General features: G+C 40.8%; 1 protein-coding gene and 1 pseudogene across 6 annotated transcripts in view; one reads left to right on the top strand and one right to left on the bottom strand.

Annotated features, from left to right (window-relative positions):
• Positions 1–21,813, bottom strand: part of NSUN6 (NOP2/Sun RNA methyltransferase 6) — a 67,163-nt gene that overhangs the window by 14,838 nt on the left and 30,512 nt on the right. For all 5 annotated transcript variants that reach the window (XM_082618456.1, XM_082618458.1, XM_082618457.1 and 2 more), the window contains 2 exons: positions 20,062–20,181; positions 14,240–14,384 (listed from right to left, as the gene is read on the bottom strand). In XM_082618456.1, the coding sequence (XP_082474582.1) occupies positions 14,240–14,384; positions 20,062–20,181 (265 nt within the window). The remainder of the gene's footprint in view (positions 1–14,239; positions 14,385–20,061; positions 20,182–21,813) is intronic.
• LOC309803551 (mortality factor 4-like protein 1) lies at positions 5,230–6,240 on the top strand (annotated as a pseudogene). Its single transcript has one exon. The product of its transcript is annotated as a mortality factor 4-like protein 1 (transcript).

The following is a 21,813-nucleotide window of genomic DNA, read 5'->3' as shown; positions in this document are numbered from 1 at the left end:
AGGTAAAACCCCCTTCCTTAGAGTTCTGAATTCCAGCTCCAGGGAGCCTTGCCCCTAAACTTCTGGAGAGCCCAGAAATAAATCCACACACTTATAGTCAATTAATCTATGACAAGGGAACCAAAAGTACACAATGGGGGAAAAGACATCTTCAATAAGAGATTTGGGGAAAACTGGACAACTATATGCAAAAGAATGAAGTTAGAACATTTTCTCACACCATATATAAAAATAAAATCAAAATGGACAAAAGTCCTAAATGTAAGACCAAAAACCATACACCAACTAGAAGAAAACACAGGCGGCACACTCCTTTACAGAAGTCTTAGCAATTCTGTTTCAACTCAGGCAAGGAAAACAAAAGCAAAAATAAAACAACTGGCACCTAATCAAACCTAAAAGCTTTTGCACAGTGAAATAAACCACCAACAAAACCAAAAGACAATCTATAGAATGGTAGCAAATGATCTGCCTGATAAGGGTTAATATCATATCTAAAGTATATAATGAACTCACAAAACTCAATATCAAAAAACAAAACCACCCGATTAAAAAATGGGCAGAGAACCTGAAGAGGCATTTTTCCAAAGGAGACATACAGATGGCCAACAGCACTAATCATCAGGGGAATGCCCATAAAAGCCACAGGTCATCAAAAAGACAAGAGATGATAGGCGTTGATGAGGGTGTGGAGAAAAGGGAACCCTCATGCATTGCTGGTGGGAATGTAAACTGGTGCAACCACTATGGAAAACAGTATGGAAGTTCCTCATAAAATTAAAAACAGAACTACTACTAATGAAAAGAACAAAGAGGCAGAAGACCAACAAGGAAACAGAACACTTCAACATCATAAACCAACTAGACCTCACAGAAAACACTATGTAACAGCAGAACGCATATTCCTCTCCAGTGCACGTGGAGACAAACCACATGCAAGGCCATAAGACGAAGCTGAGTAAATCTGAAAAAGGTTAAACTCATACAACGTTTCTTCTCCCACCAAAATGGAATGAAAACAGAAGTTAGTAACAGAAAGAAATCTGGAAAATTCCAAGTATGTGGAAATTTAAAAGCATGCTCTTAAATAACCGTGGGTCAAAGAAATCACAGGTAAATCCTAAAATGCTGTGACGTGAACGAAAACAAAACACAATGTACCAAATCTTATGGGAAGTAGTGAAATAGTGCTTAGATGACATTTACAGCTGTAAATATCTACATTAAAAAGAAAAGTCACAGGACTTCCCTGGTGGTGCAGTGGTTAAGAATCCACTGGACAATGCAGGGGACATGGGTTCAAGTCCTGGTCCAGGAAGATCCTGCATGCCATGGAGCAACTAAGCCCATGCGCCACAACTACTAAGCCTGCGCTCTAGAGCCCACGTACTGCAACTACTAAGCCCGTGTGCCACAACTACTGAAGCCCACATGCCTAGAGCCCATGCTCCGCAACGAGAAGCCACCGCAATGAGAAGCCTGCACACTGCAATGCAGAGTAGCCCCCGCTCGCCGCAACTAGAGAAAGTCTGCACAGCGACGAAGACCCAACACAGCCAAAAATAAAAAGATAAATTTATTTTAAAAAAATAAGAAGAAAGAAAAAGGAAAAGTCTCAAGGTAATAACCTAGGTTTCCATTCTTAAGACACTGAAAAAAGATGAGCAAACTAAAAATGAAGCAGAGGAAGAAAATAAAAATAGAAATTAGAAGAAAATAAAAATTAGAGCAGAGAGGCTCCCCCGAAGCCAGGGCCACAGTCACTTCAGTTTGGCCTGCGGCTCTCAGGAGTAAAAGGGGTCCAAAAGTGTGTCTCCAACCCTAGTGCCAATCAACCCACACCACAATCGTCGTGTGGAAGAGAATAGAGGAGTGAAGAAGGGTGCATTTTCCCTCTCACCTCAAAGCTCAGCTAGGGAAACCGTGGAGGCCTGACCAGTGGGCTCAAGGCCCTACTGGAAACTGGTTCTCAGCTTGAGAGATGAGGAAACAAGAACCAGTAACAAGCACTTTTGTTTCTTCAATTTTTGAGGGGTGTTGAGACAAGATGGCAGAATAGATCTTTAGCCAGACTCGTCAAGAAAAAAGGGAGAGGGCTCAGATCAATAAACTTAGAAATGAAAAAGGATAAGTTGCAATGGACACCACAGAAATATAAAGGATCGTAAGAGACTACTACAATCAACTATATGCCAATAAAATGGACAAACTAGAAGAAATGGACAAACTCTTAGAAAAACACAATCTCCCAAGACTGAACCAGGAAGAAATAGAAAATATGAACAGACCAATCACAAGTACTGAAATTGAAACTGTGATTGAAACCTCCCAACAAACAAAAGTCAAGGGGCTTCCCTGGGGGTGCAATGGTTGACAATCTGCCTGCCAATGCAGGGGACGTGGGTTCGAGCCCTGGTGCAGGAAGATCCCACATGCCGCGGAGCAACTAAGCCCATGCACCACAACTACTGAGCCTGCACTCTAGAGCCTGCAAGCCACAACTACTGAGCCCGCGTGCTGCAACTACTGAAGCCCGCTCACCGCAACTAGAGAAAGCCCACGCACAGCAACACAGACCTAATGCAGCCAAAAATAAATAAATAGATAAATAAATAAATAAATCTATTTTATTAATTAAAAAAAAAAAAGTAGCAGACCAGATGGATTCACAGGCAAATTCTATCAAACATTTACAGAAGAGTTAACACCTATCCTTCTGGAACTACTGCAAAAAACTGCAGAGGAAGGAATACTCCCAAGCTCATTCTATGAGGCCACCATCACCCTGATACTAAAACCAGACAAAGATACCACCAAAAAAAAAAAAAAAAAAATTACAGACCAATATCACTGATGAACATAGATGCAAAAATCCTCAACAAATATACTAGCAAACCAAATCCAACAATACATTAAAAGGATCACACACCATGACCAAAAAGGATTTATCCCGGGGATGCAAGTATTCTTCAACATCTGTAAATCAATCAGTGTGATACACCACATTAACAAAGTGAAAAATAAAAACCATATGATCATCTCAACAGATGCAGAAAAAGCTTTTGACAAAATTCAACATCCATTTATGATGAAAACTCTCCAGAAAGTGGGCATAGAGGGAGCTCACTTCAACATAATAAAGGCCATATATGACAAATCCACAGCAAACATCATTCTCAATGATGGAAAGCTGAAAGCACTTCCTCTAAGATCAGGAACAAGACAAGGATGTCCACTCTCACCACTTTTATTGAACATAGTTTTGGAAGTCCTAGCCACAGCAATCAGAGAAGAAAAAGATATAAAAGGCATCCAAATTGGAAAAGAAGAAGTGAAACTGTCACTGTTTGCAGATGACATGATACTATACATAGAAAATCCTAAAGATACTACCAGAAAACTACTAGAGCTCATTAATGAATTCGGTAAAGCTGCAGAATACAAAATTAAAACATAGAATCTGCTGCATTTCTATACAGTAACAATGGAAGTCCAGAAACAGAAATTAAAGAAACAATCCCATTTACCATCGCATCAAAAAGAATAAAATACCTACGGATAAACCTACCTAAGGAAACAAAGACCTGTACTCTGAAAACTATGAAAAACTGATGAAAGAAATCGAAGATGACACAAACAGAGGAAAGATATACCATATTCTTGAGCTGGAAGAATCAATATTGTCAGAATGACTATACAACCCAAGGCAATCTACAGATTCAATGCAATCCCTATCCAATTACCAATGGCATTTTTCACAGAACTATAAACAAAAAAATTTTAAATTTCTATGGAGACACACAAAAATCTGAATAGCCAAAGCAATCTTGAGAAAGAAAAACAAAGCTGGAAGAATCAGGCTCCCCGACTTCACACTATACTACAAAGCTACAGTAATCAAAACAGTATGGAACTGGCACAAAAACAGAAATACAGATCAACGGAACAAGACAGAAAGTCCAGAAATAAACCCATGCACCTATGATCAATTAATCTACGACAAAGGAGGCAAGACTATACAATGGAGAAAAGACAGTGTCTTCAATAAATGGTGCTGGGAAAACTGGACAGCTACATATAAAAAATGAAATTAGAACATTTTCTAACACCATGCACAAAAATAAACTCAAAATGAGTTAAAGACCTAAATGTAAGACCAGATACTATAAAACTCTTGGAGACAAGCATAGCAAGAGTACTCTTTGACATAAAATGAAGCAGTATTTTTTTTGATCCATCTCCTAGAGCAATAGAAATAAAAACAAAAACAAACAAATGGGACCTAATTAAATTCAAAAGCTTCTGCACAGCAAAGGAAACCATCAACAAAACGAAAAGATAACCCACAGAACGGGAGAAAATATTTGTAAATGATGTGACCGACAGGGATTAATCTCCAAAATATAAAAACAGCTCATGCAGCTCTATGGTAAAAAAACAAACAACCCAATCAAAAAATGGGCACAAGATCTAAATAGACATTTCTCCAAAGACATTCAGATGGCCAAAAAGCACATGAAAAGATGCTCAACATCAGTAATTATCAGAGAAATGCAAATCAAAACTACAATGAGTTATCACCTCACACCAGTCAGAATGGCCATGATCAAAGTCTACAAACAGGGACTTCCCTGGTGGCCCACTGGTTAAGACTCCATGCTCCCAATGCAGGGGGCCTAGGTTGGATCCCAGATCAGGGAACTAGATCCCACATGCATGCCGCAACTAAGAGTTTGCATGCCACAACTAAGGAGCCCACCTGCCACAACTAAGACCCAGCACAACCAAATAAATAAAAAAAAATTTTTGTAAGTCTACAAACAAATGCCGGAGAGGGTGTGGAGCAAAGGGAACCCTCCAACACTGTTGGTGGGAAGTACATTGGTACAACCACTATGGAGAACAGTATGGAGGTTCCTTAAAAAACTAAAAAGAGAACTACCATATGATCCAGCAATCCCACTCCTGGGCATATATCCAGACAAAAACATGGTTCAAAAGGATACATGCACCCCAGTGTTCACTGCAGCACTGTTCACAATCGCCAAGACATGGAAGCAACCTAAATGTTCATTGGCAGAAGAATGGATAAAGAAGATGTGATGGGGCCCAGGATGTAGAGTTGGCAGTGTCTGACGGCGCATCTGACACAGGGTTGGGCGGGGTCGAGAGCAGGGGCAGGAGTCGGGGGTGGCGGGAGGAGGAGGAGGCATCAGCAATCACTGACGAATGGCCCTGAAGCAGGACCCAAAGCCTCAATTCCAGGAGGGTGAGAGCGCGCTGTGCTTCCACGGGCCTCTTCTGTATGAAGCCAAGTGTGTAAAGGTGGCCATAAAGGATAAACACGGGTAATACTGTACACATTACAGTGGCTGGAATAAAACGTGAGATGAATGGGTTCCAGAAAGCAGAGTACTCCAAGACGTGGACACCAGTCTACACCAAGCAACGAGAACTTCAAAAAGCCAATCAGAAGCAGTATGCAGAGGGGGAGATGAGAGGGGCTGCCCCTGGAAAGAAGACTTCTGGTCTGCAACAGAAAAATGCTCAAGTGTAAACAAAAAAGAACAAACAGAAAACACCTGGAAATGGAGACGGTGGCAGCACCAGTGAGACACCTCAGCCTCCTACAAGAAAAGGGCCCAAGGAGATGCGACTGTTGACAACGAGGAAACATTCACGAACGAGATGCGACTGCTGACAACGAGGAAACATTCACGAACCGAGCTGAAGTGACAGTAAGGATTCCTGAAGAACTAAGACCGAGGCTTGTTGATGACTGGGACTTAATTACCCGGCAAAAACAGCTCTTTATCTTCCTGCCAAGAAGAATGTGGATTCCATGCTAGCGGATTATGCAAATTACAAGAAATCTCAAGGAAACACAGATAACAAGGAGTATGCTGTTAATGAAGCTGTGGCAGGGATAAAGGAACACTTCAATGTAATGCTGGGCACTCAGCTGCTCTGCAAATATGAGACCACAGTATGCTGAAATCCTCGCAGGTTACCCTGATGACGCCCCTGTCCCACGTGCATGGAGCGCCACATCTACTGAGATTATCTGTACAAATTGGAGCAATGTTGGCCCATACACCTCTGGATGAGAAGAGCCTTGCTTTATTACTGAATTATCTTCATGATTTCCTAAAACACCTGGCAAAGAACTCTGCAACTCTGTTTAGTGCCAGCGATTAACCAAGTGGCTCCTCCTGAGTATATCATCGGAAAGCTGTGTGAGGTGCTTATACTCACGTTTGGATGTCTGTAAACGCATTTTTGTTTCTTAGTCCTTCTCTTGTACAAATGAGGTACTTTGGAAATATTAGTGTATAACAGAATTGATGTTTGTTTTCTGTTTGATATTTAAACAGAGAAAATGAAAGGAATTACAGCTTTTTTCTTTTCTTTCATTTCAAAGTTGCTACCAGTGTATTCAACGATGGACAACAGAAAGACATACTGTATTTTACTGCTTAGTTGACAAAGCTGCGTTTGAATGCTGGTGGTTCTATTCCTTTGCCGCCACACACTTTTATAACGTGTTAATGCTATATGACAAAATGCCCTGATTCCTAGTGCCAAAGGTTCAATTCAGTGTATATAACTGAAAGCACTCATCCATTTGTGCTCCCCCCCCCTTTTTTTTTATGGTGCTTAAAGAGCCCATCCTTTGCAAGTCATCCATGTTGTTCCTTAGTCATTTTATCTTTGCTCAGATTGTTGAAGAATGGTGGCTTGTTTCATGGCTTTTGTATTTGTGTCTAATGCAGGTTTAAACATGATAGACACAATGCATTGTGTAGCTACAGTTTTCTGAAAGTCAATCTTTTAGAAATTGTTTTTCAGACCCTCAATAAATTTTTTCTTTAAATTAAGGAAAAAAGAAGATGCGGTACATATATACAATGGACTATTACTCAGCCATTAAACAGAAAGAAATAATGTCATTTGCAGCAACATGGATGGACCTGGATATTATCATACTAAGTGAGGTACATCAGACAGAGAAAGACAAATATATGATATCACTTATATGCGGAATCTAAAAAAAATGATACAAATGAAGTTATTTACAAAACAGAAACAGACTCACAGACTTTGAAAACAAACTTACTGTTACCAAAGGGGAAAGGTTGGGGGACGGATAAATTGGGAGTTTGGGATTGACATATACACACGACTATATTTAAAATAGATAACCAACAAGGTCCTACTGTATAGCACTGGGAACTCTGCTCAATATTCTGTAATAACCTAAATGGGAAGAGAATTTGAAAAGAATAGGTACATGTATATGTGTAACTGAATCACTCTGCTGTACACCTGAAACTAATACAACACTGTAAATCAACTATAGTCCAATATAAAATTAAAATTTTTAAATAAAAAAATTAGAGCAGAAATTAATGAAACAGAGTAAAGAAAAACCAGAATCAACAAAGCTGAAAATTGGTTCTTTGAAAAAAATCAACAACATTGACAAAACTTTAATTAGACTGACCAAGAGAGAAGACTCAATATACTAAAATCAGTAAGTAACGGGGGATATTGCTACTGATCTTACAGAAAGAAAAGTGATTATAAAGGAATACTATAAACTGTATAGATAAATGAAATGGACAAGTTACTAGAAAGATACAAACTATCAAAATTGATACAAGAAGAAAGAGAAAATCTGAATAAACCTATAGTAAGTAAAGAGACTGAATTAGTAACTTTTTTAAATCCCACAAAGAAAAACCCAGGCCCAGCTGACTTCACTGATGAATCCACCAAACTTTTAAATAATACCAAGTCTTCACAAATTCTTTCAGAAACATAAAAGAATAATTTCCAACTCAGTCTATGAGACCAGTCTTACTCTGAAACCAAAACCCGACAAAGATATCACAAGAATGAAAACCACAGACCAGTTTCTCTTACAAATATGGAACAAATATACTCAATAAAATAAAAGCAAACGTAATCCACCAATAGATGAAAAAGATTATACACTATGACCAAGTGGGATTTATCTCAGGAATGCAAGGTGGATTCCAAATCTGAAAATTAACTGAATAAAGGTCAAAAACCACATGATCATCTGAATAAGACAGAAGAAGCACTTGGCAAAATCCAACACCATTTCATGATATAAAATATCCAACAAACTAGAAATAGTCATGTAATTTCTCAACCTGATAAAGGCTATCTATGACAAACCTACAGTTCTAAGCCACTTGAAGAAAGACTAGTCAGGAACATCAGACATGGCTGTTCTCTGTTACCACTTCTATTCAACACTGTACTAAGCTTCTAGCAAGGGCAATTAGGCAACAAAATGAAACAAAAGGCATCCAGGTTAGCAAAGAAGAAACTGACCTATCTCTATTTGCAAATGAAAATTTACTACAAAGCTATTGTAATTAAGGCAGTGTTATCAGCTTAAGGACAGAAATATCAATCAATGCAAGAGAATTGACAGTCCAGAAATGAACCCTTACATTGACAGTTAACTGATTTTCGAAAAGTGTACCAAGACAATTCAATGGATCAAAATAGTCTTTTCAACAAATCATGCTGGGGCAACTGGATAGCTTCATGAAAAAGAATATGGATTCTTTTCTCACACAATATACACAAATTAATTCAAAACCAATTCTACATCTATGTGTAAGAGGTCATACTAAAAAACTCTTAGAATCTGACACCAAAAGTACAAGCAATAAAAGATAAAATAGATAAAATGGACATCCTTGAAAACCTTTGTGTTTCAAATGACATCATCAAGAAAGTAAATGGACAACTGACAAGATGGTATAAAATATGTGTAATTATATATCTAATAAGGGACTTATAGCTAGAATATATAAAGAACACTTACAACCTGATAATAAAAACACAACCCAATTAAAATATGGGCAAAGGATCTGAATGGACAAGTAGATGTAAAATGGTCAATAAATGCATGAAAAGATGATTAACATTATTAGCCCTCTGGGAAATCTGCTTCTAGTAAATAAAAATGAAAACCACAATGGGACCCCACTTCACACTTACCAAGATAGCAATAATCAAAAAGACAGATATTAAGTGCTGGTGAGGATATGGAGAAATATGAACCCTCAGTACATTGCTAGTGGAATGAAAAATGCTGCAAACTGCTCTGTAAAACAGTCTGACAATTCTGTTAAAGGTTAAACATAGGGTTACCATATGATCCAGCAATCCCAATTCCAGGTATACACTCAAGAGATAAAACACACAGAAACGTATATACAATGTTCATAGCAACATTATTCGTAACAGACAAAAAAGGGAAAGAACCCAAATGTCCACCAACTGATGAATGAATAAATAAAATGTGGTATTATCCATACACTAGAACATTACTCATCTTTGAATATGAAGAAAAAAATATTTTTTCTCCCATTTAACAAATGATATAGGTTGACATAATTTAAAATTACGAAAGAAAAAGAGTAATTTTTCAAAAACGTTAAATATGACAAACGTTTGCCTCAGCATCAAAAATAAACAAAAACTGCCAAGGACTGATGTTTGGAATACTTACATTAGGTACTAGAAAACAACTTGTTTCCTTCTGAGGGACAAGACTGGATTCATTCAGGCTGCCCCTTATAAGTAACTAAAACATTACAGGTGTGGATAACCTCTATTCCTAATAACTAATAGCCCAACTGAACATACAGCTCATTCTATTCTCTCTTTTTAGATTTTCTGTAGTACTGAAATCACCTCAGAATGCTATATAAGAATTTTAATCATATTAACTGCAATCTATAGAACTGGTGAAAATCACCTTGATGTAAATTTGCAGAATCATTACTACTTTTACGCTCTTGCATTTTCAAGTCAGTATTCCTTATCCTTCCTGTGTTCAGCTAACAATCCATTATGCATATAAAAATGTATGACTAAAAATAAAAATAATCTGGGACTTCCCTGGTGGTCCAGCAGTTAAGACTCCATGCTCCCAAGGCAGGGGGCCTGAGTTCGAACCCTGGTCAGGGAACTAGATCCCGCATGTCGCAACTAAGATCCCGCATGCCTCAACCAAAGATCCCACACACCGCAACTAAAGATCCTGCGTACCTCAACTAAAGACCCGGAGCAGCCAAATAAATAAATTTTTTTTTAATAAAAATAGTTTACAGCTGTGAAAGCAATTATACTTCCCAAAGATGGCTGCCACAATACCGTCCATTCCATACATTCTTACAATTTGACACTGACACTCATCACAGTGACACAAGAGGTGGGATGTAATATTCCTTCTCCTTTATTCTGGGCAACAGCAGAATCGATGCTAAGTGACTTCTGGAATAGGTCATAAATGGGGACATGGCTGCTGCCTGGGGCTATTCCAACATTCGCCCTCGAAACCCACCCAACCAACACGCTGAGAGTATCCAGGACACGTGGAGAGGTCCCAGCTGAGAGCCACTATCATCCTCCCGATGTGTATGTGAAAGAGAGCACCTTCAAGATGACATCTCCCTCCACTACCACATGACCGCAACTGCACGAGATACTGCAAGTAAGAACCATCTGTCTGAGGGTCTGGTCAGCCCCCAGAATTGTGAAGAATAATACTGAAATGATTACTGTGGTTTTCATCACTAAGTGGTGGCATGATGTGGGATTACAGCAGAACATAACCAGAACAAATTGTGTAGGAAAACTACCACACAGCATGATGCTAAAATACAGTTACTGGGTCACTCCTTGCACCTTATACTATGCACCTCATTTACCCACTCAGAGGCTTTCAAGCTCTTTTACTTATTTTACAGGAGGAAGAAAAATTTTACTGATGAATAAAACAAACAAATGCAAACAGCCACCATCTCCACTTTTAACAGTACGAAGCTTCTGGCAGACTGCTATTGGTTCTTCAACAACAATTATCCTCTTTTTCTATAGAAATGGTGTGAACTGGGCACATGGCAACACAGCTGAAGACTATGTTTTCCAGCCCCCCTTGCAGCTAAGTTGATCAAACGACTAAGTTGTGGCCAGCGGGATAGGCACCCCACCTCCAGGTCTTGTGCATCTCCCAGTCCCTTTCCCTACCCCCTGGGAAAAAAACTGGAACAGCTGTCTTGGACCCAGAGATGAAGCTCCCAGCATTGGATGTCCACCTCTTTAACTTTTCAGTGAGACAAAAATAAACAAGAAAACCAAAAAACACTTCTATCTTTTCTAAGTCACTCTATTTTGGGTCTCTCTGCTACAGCCCCCTAGCCTACACACTGATATAAACTCCTGCAAATCCCTGGCTAACACTTTAGGGCTGACAAGCCACTGACCATGACACACTGTTGTCACGTAATTAGGCAATTCAATCCGACCTGCTCCCACTCTTCTTCAGGATAGTCCCTGTTTTTCTGGCAAGTATTCCATGTGCTTCATTTGTTTTGGCTTCTTAATCACGTGTGACTTACTACATATTAGGCAGAAGTTACAAAATAATTTCTTAAGGTATGTGGATTTTCACATTACTACTGATGTAGCAGGCATTTTAAAAGTCATCATGAATCCTGGAAAACAATAAATACATGTGTATGTATAGCTAAATCACTTTGCTGTAGACCTGAAACTAACACAACATTGTAAATCAAATATACTCCAATATAAAAGAAAATTTAAAAATCAGTAAATTAATTTTTTAAAAAGTCATCATGAATCAAATAGCATTTTTAATCAATGAACATTCTAGAGAAACTAATGCCAATTACTTCATTAAAATATGCAAGTTTCTCGAATACTTTATGAAACCAAATCGAAATAGAGACAAAGAGAGAGAAATAGAACAATTTAACTACTGTATTATTTTATTCCAAAACAAGATATGCAGCAGTTTTTCCCTTCCGGCTCTATATCCCCAATTCCTCAAGAAAAATGAAAAATGAAGAATCATAAAACTGAAAGGCTTGTCTCAAATCTCAGCTTTCTGAGCTGTAATATGAAACTAAAACAAATAGGTTAACACTTAAAAGAAGTGGAAAAAGAAGAACAAACAAAACCTAAAGTCAGCATTAGGAAGGAAATAATAAAGATCAGAGGGGAAATAAATAAAATAGAGATTAAAAACAATAAAAAAGGGCTTCCCTGGTGGCGCAGTGGTTGAGAGTCCGCCTGCCAATGCAGGGGACACGGGTTCGTGCCCCGGTCCAGGAAGATCCCACATGCCACGGAGCAGCTGGGCCCGTGAGCCATGGCCGCTGAGCCTGCGCGTCCAGAGCCTGTGCTCCGCAACGGGAGAGGCCACAACAGTGAGAGGCCCGCGTACCGCAAGAAAAAAAAATGGCCATACTACCCAAAGCAATCTACAGATTTAATGCGATCCCTATCAAACTACTCATGACATTTTTCACAGAACTAGAACAAATAATCCTAAAATTCACATGGAACCATCAAAGACCCAGAATTGCCAAAGAAATCCCAAAGAAAAAGAACAAAGCAGAAGGCATAACCCTCCCAGACTTCAGACAATACTACAAAGCTACAGTAATCAAAACAGCATGGTATTGGCACAAAAGACATATGGATCAATGGAACAGAACAGAGAGCCCAGAAATAAACCCACACAACTACGGTCAATCACACAGCTTTGACACATGAGGCAAGAATATACAATGGGAAAAAGACAGTCTCTTCAGCAAGTGGTGCTGGGAAAGTTAGACAGCCACATGTAAATCAATGAAGTTAGAACACTCCCTCACATCATACGCAAAAAATAAACTCAAAATGGCTTAAAGACTTAAACATAAGACATGATACCATAAAACGCCTAGAAAAGATCATAGGCAAAAAATTCTCTGACATAAATCGTACCAATGTTTTCTTTGGTCAGTCTCCCAAGGTGACAGAAATAAAAATAAACAAATGGGACCTAATCAAACTTACAAGCTTTTGCACAGCAAAGGAAACAATCAACAAAACGAAAAGACAACCTAAGGAATGGGAGAAAATATTTGCAAATGATGCAACCAACAAGGATTTAATTTCCAAAATATACAAACAGCTCAAACAACTCAACAACAAAAAGAAAACAAACAACCCAATCGAAAAATGGGCAGAAGACCTAAATACACATTTCTCCAAAGAGGAAATACAAATGGACAGTAGGCACATGAAAAGATGTTCAACACTGCTAAACTATTAGAGAAATGCAAATCAAAACTACAATGAGGCACCACCTCACACCGGTCAGAATGGCCATCATTAAAACCTCTACAAATAACAAATGCTGGAGAGGATATGGAGAAAAGGGAACCCTCCTACATAGCTGGCGGAAATGTAAATTGGTACAGCCACTGTGGAGAACAGTATGGAGATTCCTCAGAAACCTAAAAATAGAGCCACCATATGATCCAGCAATCCCACCCCTGGGCATATATTCAGAGAAAACTCTAATCCAAAGAGATACACACACCCCTATGTTCCTAGCAGCACTATTCACAATAGCCAACACATGGAAACCACCTAAATGTCCACTGACAGAGGAATGGATAAAGAAGATGTGGTACATATATACAATGGAATACTATTCAGCCATAGAAAAAGAATGAAACAATGCCATTTGCAGCAACATGGATGCAACTAGAGATTATCATACTAAGTGAAATAAGTCAGAAAGCAAATACCATATAATATCACTTAAATGTGGAATCTAAAATATGACACAAACGAACCTATCTACAAAACAGACTCATGGACACAGAGAACAGACTTGTGGTTGCAAAGGGGAGGGGCTGGAGGAGGGATGGCGTGGGAGATTGGGGTTAGTAGATGTAAGCTTTTATATACAGAATGGATAAACAACAAGATCCTACTGTATAGCACAAAGAACTATATTCAGTATCCTGTGGTAAACCATAATGGAAAAGAATATTTAAAAAATGTATATATATGTATAATTGAATCACTTTGTTATACAGTAGAAATTTTAAAAGCACGGTAAATCAACTATACTTCAATAAAAAAATAAAATAAAACAAATAGGTTAAGAACAAAGAGTTTGACCAAGTCTTGGAGGTTTGATTCGGTATTAAAAACTTGATATTCAAAGATGAGATGAAAAGCAAAAAGACATCTATTATGGCAAAATACCTTAGATCCATGCCAAGGCCCTATGGATATTTAGGGGCTAGAACATAGGTAGCAAAATCTGACAATCTGTTTGTAAATGCCAATTATAAAAGCCTTTAAAAGATAAAATTTAACTCACCATCTGTGTCCTTAACCATATCAAGTTTAAGGGCCTTTGTTCCATCGAAGCAAAATGCCCTGATGGAATTTAGCCCTAACAATAATGCATTCTGCTTTATTTTTTCTACTTTGTTGGATATTTTATCCAGTGCTATCACTTCTCCCTAAAAAAAACAAAACAAACACATAAAAAAGTGAAAATCCAAAGCAGTCATGAAAGTTATTAATAATGAGAAAAATGGACAATTACAGTCTTCCCCACTTTCCTCCTATCCCCAGTTTTAAAGCTGAAGTCATCATCCAAATGAATATCAAATTTACATCCAATACTTAAGTCTTACCTTTTAAAGAACACAATCTTGCCAGATAATTTTCTTATAATGCCCATCTACTTTTAATCCAAAAAACTCAAAAGCAAAAGCAGTGTTTGCAATCTTCTAAAGAAACTTTAAAATGCCCATTTGAGAGAAATATTAAAAAATCGCCAATTTGATGTGCCTTGCTCACCTCTGTAAGAGCATGAACTAACGTTCTGAGACATTTGCCTTCTGGTCCTCTGAGATACAGATGAATGTGACTTGTAAACTCAATCCTCATCCCAATACTTTCTGAGATACATACATGTAACAAAATTCATGTGAATTCTGACAACTGTATCACAGCAAAATGTGCTGCACTGGTCAGTAGTTCAAAAATAATTTTACATGGGAACACTTCGATTAAGTCAAAGTCAATAAAGACAAGAGGCTACAGTTTTGTGAATAAGTTGTGATAGTCACACGGTATTTTAAAACATACTATGAAATGTTCTGCAGAGATGGTGATGTAAACGTTTCAATGTATTTTTTTTTTGCTTTTGTTCCTCCTTGTTGTGACATACACATTGACTGCATAGACTACAATACTGAAGATTTGCTAATTATGTTCTTGAATGTGACACCAGGTTTAGTGGCCGGCATATTTCCAGTTAATACCTCGATGGACAGGGAAACCATTTCGAGTGAGTTGAACTGGAAAAGTAGGCAAAAACCACCAGAATAAGGTTCCACTGTAACTACAGTGAAGGAGAAACTGCACTGGCTGAAGGCTGCTCTTACAAAAGTAGAAGACTGGAAGCCTCACTTATACAAAATTCTGCTTAACTACAAAAAAAAAAAAAAAATCAACAACAATGACAAATTGAAAGTATTAACAGAATCTGGGATTCAATTCTGGCTCAAATATTTCTGTTCAGGTTCCTGGGTGCTGGCCCGCTGGGAGAGTCCCTAAATGGTCCCAATTCTTCAAGTCTCCAGGTATCCCCACCCTCTGCTGTTGACCTTGCAACACCCGGCTGGTCCGAGTCAGGCTCGGCCACCTGGTTTGCACTGGCTGATGGGATGACAGTAGGAGTGATGCAAGGAGAGATGCGGAGCGCTGGCCTTGCTCTGCTTTGTCCTCTGCCACTGCTGACCCTCAGCTACTGCGCTCTGCTGTGCTAGTGCCCTAGCCCCACAGGAGGGCAAGAGATGCCGGGACCAGGGGCAAGACATTCCAGTGGCCTCAGCTGAGCCAACCTGAGCCTAACGCAAGTGAGTGAGCCCACCCCAGGTCATGAGAAACTCCGGCCAACCCACAGCTGACCAGGTGCCAGAGTCAGGCTGGGGGCCATCGACTGAATCCCAGACTCTGGAGGTGACGCAGTGCCACGGAAGCTGTGTGGTTGTTTTCACACAGCGCTGTAAAACCAGCAGAGAATGCACACACCTCTCATGCACACAGCCTCTCTTTGGAAAGACTTCTTACTGGAGAGCAGAAACTACCTGAGTAAATATACTTTTAAGCAAACACAATAAACACCATACCGTAAGTGAGGGGGATAATTATCACTTCCTCAAAGCATATAATCTTCACATGTGAGCTTTCAGGAAAACTGACAAATGATTTACATTAAATACCACAACTCCATAAAATGAACCCTTCGGTTTTGTGTTCCTGTTACACACTGGTGGTATTTAATGCAGCTTTTCCCTAAAGAGTTCTTGTTTGTTGCTTTGCCGTCACCACCTTGCATTCTTTTTCAGCACAGAGTAGTGAAGGTTAACAGGCAAGCGTATCTCCTCTAGTGAACCACGGGTGTCCAGTCCACGGCATCGGAACGACAAATACCTTTTTCTGCTGGAGATCTTTCTTGGATTGAAGGCTGCTCACTGAGGTTATACCGCTGCTACTGCGACTGCCCGTGTATATGTGGAGAGCACACAGACAGTGTATGGGTGTTACACACACATTTATAGTGCAGAGATGACAGGTTTAGGCTTCAGCGTATTTACTGGAAATATAAAAGTTTGTATTTATATTTTTATCCCCATTCGTGACGTTGTGAATGTTTCAGAAATTCTAATAGTGTCAAATATGAATGTGTAAGAAATGACAATTTTCATCAGAAGTCTGCGGACAACTAAAGTTATCTGCACTAAGGAAAGGGAAAAGTTACAATTTCATCCTTGACACAGTACAATTTCCAACTATTTTCTTTGCAAGATTGCTTGTAAATCCCTTGACAGTCCTAAGCATCATCAAATATAGATCAAAAATGTATCACCTGATAAAGTCCAACATCTGGCACTTGCGAGAGTGGGAAATACTGTATCTTTTATCAGGCAAATTAGCTGGAGCAGAAAGGCTTTTGCTAAATCAGCCTCATGGAGGTTTCCATGCCAGAAAGTCGTACCTCAGTAGGTGATTTTTTCATATCTATAAATTAGTACTAGGAAGAAAACCGCTGAGTTTCCTAGGCACATGAGCATTTTTACTGCTGTATAAATCTGAGCTAAATTAGAAAAGTGACAACGGATACACGGCCCTCACTATTCTCGTGTCCTTGCTCTGCTGTTCACCCGGCTGAGATTCTACGGCACGTTACATACACTCCCTTACATACATCCTCAACTCACGTGCGTCTGTTTCTCGCACATCCAAGGGACAAAAGCTCAGCTGTGATTAAACCCAGGCCTTCACCAACTTCCTGTCTATCCCCCCACACAGCCAAAGAGCACATCACTAGCCCACCTCATCTCACTCTAAATCCAGGACCGCTGTACTCATGGGGCCCTGGCGCAAAATTGAATTCTCATGACGCATCGTAGGCCATTCTCACTCCTTATCCTAGATCGACACTTTCTGTCTTCTCAAACCCTTGACCCCCTGCCTTGCCCTTCCCCTTCCCATCTGAAGACCCTGCTTCCTTTTCAGAGAAAACTGGAACAACCAGAAGCCAACTCCCAGTCTCCCACCACATGTACCAGTCCACCAACACCTCTGCCCATATCCTCGGCCTTACCTCCTACTTCCACAGATAAACCGTCTCAGGCCACCATCTAAAGCCACTGTGCATCGAATCCTGTCCCATTTCACCTACCCCAAGATCCTGTTCCAGCCATTTTCCCGTTCCCTCGGGGGTAACCAGTTTCCCCTTCTAATCGCTCTTCTCCATCAGCATGCACTGCTATTTCCCTCATCTTACAAAAAGGACTCCCTGAGTCCACCCTCCGAGCGCTGCCCCATTGCTCTGCCCTCGGCACAAACGTGCCCTGCCCCCGTAAAGGAGCGGTCCTCATTCACTTTCTTCGCTTCCTCTCATTTTCTATCCAAGCAGGCGTTTCCACTCACCACCATCACCCACGAGGCGCTGAGTCCACGGGGAGGGGGTTCTCGGGCCTCACCTCACTGGCCCCACCAGGGCGTTTCACCCAGCTGCTCGCTCCGTCCCCTTTCGACCCCTTGCTGGCGCGGCGCCCAGGGCATCACGGGCCTCTGGCGGTCCTGCCGCATCGGTGGCCGTTCCTCCCGGTTCCCGGAGCGTCAGCGCACCACAGCCCCAAGGCGCGCCTTCCGGCCTCGCCTACTTCTACCGCCCGCATCAGCCTCATGGCCTCGGATGTTTTATCCATATGTTGATGACTTCCAGACATCCGTTTCCAATCCCGACCTCTCTCCTGCACCCTGGACTCCACTATCCCATTTTCTGCTCCACGCCATCTCCTGGCTGTCTAATGGGACCGCACTGTAGTACAACCAGAACTTAGTACAACCAGAACTAAACGGCTGATCTCTCCCTGCAAAAGGTGCCCCTCCCGGAGGCCTCCCGACCCGGCTGCTCCATCCTTCCAGGTCCTCTGGCCAAACACCTAAGGAGTCACGCTGCGTTGGCCTCTCATTTTCACAACCCACGTCCAATCCACCAACAACTCCTAACAGCCCCAGCTTCGAAACACACCCAGAATCCAACCGACTTCTCACCACCTCCATGACGCCCCTGAACTGCTGTCTCCTAAGCGGTCTCTCTGCTTCCGCCGCTGCCCCCCTGCAGCCTGTCTGCAACGCCGCGGCCAAGGTAAGGAGCACGCAAGCTTACGTCGCTCTTTGCCCCAAACCTCCAAGGACGTCCCATGGCTGAAGCGGACGTGAAGTCCCGGCAGAGCCTGCGAAGCTGCTCCGCCCATGCCTCGGCCCCCCCTCTCTGATCTCTTCCCGCCCCCAACCCGGCTCCTCACTTAGTCTACACGGCAAAATTACCACGGTCCCCCCACCCCGGACCCCGGTTTCCCCAGCAAGTCGGGCAGCGTCCAGCCTGAGCGTTCGCACTTACGTCTCCTCTCGCTGGTACATTCTTCCCACCTGTAAGTCTTCCCTAAATGCCACCTTCCCAGTGGGCTTCTCCCTCGCCACCCACTTCAAACTGCAAACTCACTCTCCCTTCCCCAGTATTCCCAATCCCATACCCCTCCCACAGCTATATATGCCTTATCTTTTACTCACTCATTTGTTTCTCATCTGTGTCCTTTTACTGGAATATAAGCCCCATGATGAAGGAAACTGTGGTCACTGTGGTTTACTGCTGTACGCCAGTACTTGGCACACAGTAAGAATAAATCAATATTTTTTAAATCAGTCCATCAATTAAAGTCTGACTCTAGATCAAGAAAGATACTGTAGGTGAAGCTACTAGCATGTGCAAATATTTTAGGAACCATTTGGTTTTACAGAATTTGAAACAAACCGGAAAGATAGCATCAACTGGCCGTATCCTTCTCAAGCTGAAGAATCTCAGGTGAAGCACAGAGTGGTTACAAGGCCACACAACTTTGAACACAGATAAAACTAGCACACGATGCAAGAAAACACATCAGCAAATATGCATACCTAGGAAAAAGCAGTAATATTTGAGCTAAAGTTATCCAAGGACAGACTTTTCTTTTGTGACAATGAAGCAGGCTTTACTAATTCAGCCAAATCATGGTTTTTATGAACCCCAAGGCAAGAACACAGACACATACAGATGTTCAGTATGTGTGCATGTATTCAGCTGGCCAAAAACATCTTACGGAGAAACGCGAACGAACATTTTGGCCAACCCAATATATTTATTATCATCTTTGTATCTGCGTGTATATCAACAATATATACTTGGACACTTTAATAATGGACTGCCAAATTAACTTTCAGTGGTAGAATTTACTTGAATAGTTTAAAACGTGTCAAGTCCTGTAATTAAGAACATGAAAAGATCTCTTCAAGGTTTCATTTAGATTTAATCATTTGAGGGGAAAATTCCATTCCATAAATGTATTAGGCGAATCTGGGATTCAAGCAGGTCTTGAGATAGGCTTCACAAGTGACAACGGTCTCCTGAACTTACTGTGTGATGAATGACATCACTGAGCGACCTTCTCGTTGGCTGCAGAGAGATCGCCTAGGTTATGAACGTCTGTGTGCTGTCCCGTGAGTCACACACACTTCCACCTCCATCGCTGCGACACGCGGCGTATCGAGAGCAGCTCTGCGTGAAGACGGCCTCACCTGATCGTGCATCAGCGCTGCGACGTGTGTCGCTTTGCCTCCAGGGGCCGCACACAAATCTAGAATCTTCTCTCCAGGCTGAGGATCCAGAACATGGCTCACTACAGCAGATGGCAAATTCTATAAGGAAACAAAATTAATTTCTTTTCAGTGACTCGAGATCATTTTAAATTTCAGAATCAGAGGACGTCAAGAAATCTTTGGAGGTAACCCAGTACAGCATCCTCGGCCAAGAGTATGTTTTCTGTAGACATACCAGCGTCAGGACAGTCAATTTCCCAGGGTGTCCTACGATCTCACAGGACAGCCACACACATGCATGACACGTTAAAAACTGAACTCTAATATAAAGACACTAAAACACGTATGTGGCCACTGAAGATTCAGTGATTTTCCATCGAGAGATGATAGTGATGCTTCACCCCTAACAAAGATAACGTTAATGTAATGGCCAAAGATGACAGAAATTTCCAATCCAACATAATACATTAAGAACCTTCTGGTATGCAACCAGTTGAAAGTGTGAAATAGTCCCAGTGAAGAGGCTTCATTAAATATTTAAATGATGACAAAGCTTCCCTAAAACAATTTCATCTACTACCTTTCTCTACAGTATTTCTCCATCCTGGCTGCACGACAGAATCACCTGGTGAGTTCTGTCTTTTGTTGTTTTTAATGTGCAGTCATCTAGAATAGTTAAATCAGAATTTCTGGCAATAGGGCCAGGCATCAGCGTTTTTAAGATCTCCCCAGGTGCTTCTAACATGCAGCTAGCTGTGCACCCTTGCTACGCTACAGCCACTGTCAACCTTAGCTGCAAACTAGAACCACCTGGGACAGCTTTTCACCATCCTGACCCAGGGCCCACCCCAGCCAGACCAACTAAAGCCCATTCAGGTGGTAGAGTCCAAGCAGCAGCATGTATTTAAAGCTCTCAGATTATCCAACCTCATCTGGCTTTTAAATCAATTATTTCCAAGAAACCAGGCAATGAAAAGATCAACTTTTGAGCACCATTTTTGATTCCAGATAACCTAGAATGCAACTAGAATATAACTGAAAACAGCTGTCGTAAATATTTAAGTGTTAAACCTTTCACTGTCAATCATTTCAATCGTGAAAGACATCAAAGGCGTTTCTGTAATTCTGTGGATTGTGGTCAGGCAAATCAAGTTTCCTTTATGGTTTTGAAAAACCAAATAATATTGCACATTCGTAATTTTAATGGTTGTGTGCAACACTCCAATTAACTTTATAAAGTACATCCTTGTGTAACTTCAACTGCTAACATGAGAAATAATCAATTATCACCAGCCCTTCACCACCTCCTCTCCTCAACAAGGAACCCACAATGTGAAGCTTCCACATTAGCTGTTGCAAACAAGTAACAGTACAGATTTGGGGATAATGGTTTCCAGAGAAAGGCAAGGCAAGAGGCATCAAAAAAAAAAAAAAAAAAAAACCTACAAATTTCACCAGGGATTTTCCCAAGTATATAATTCTACCTATCTGTAAAGTACCTTCAATAATCACAGAATGGACAAAGTACTAGTTGCCTAACTCTGGGGCTTACAAGGTATACAGCCAATCACCCCATGAACTACCTCATCTTCACAAGTTAAGAGGTTGCTGAACATCATTCAAGAAATGGTATCAGTGTTCTTCAGTTACAGCCAGTGCAGGCTTGTGATAATATATTCAAAGAGCCCAGCACAACACCACACTTTTTAAAAGGCTGGCAGGACTGCCCTA

This window comes from Mesoplodon mirus (assembly GCF_964341445.2).
Source record: "Mesoplodon mirus genome assembly, chromosome: 4".
Taxonomy (NCBI): Eukaryota; Metazoa; Chordata; class Mammalia; order Artiodactyla; family Ziphiidae; genus Mesoplodon; species Mesoplodon mirus.
This window is presented reverse-complemented; position numbering and strand designations above follow the sequence as displayed.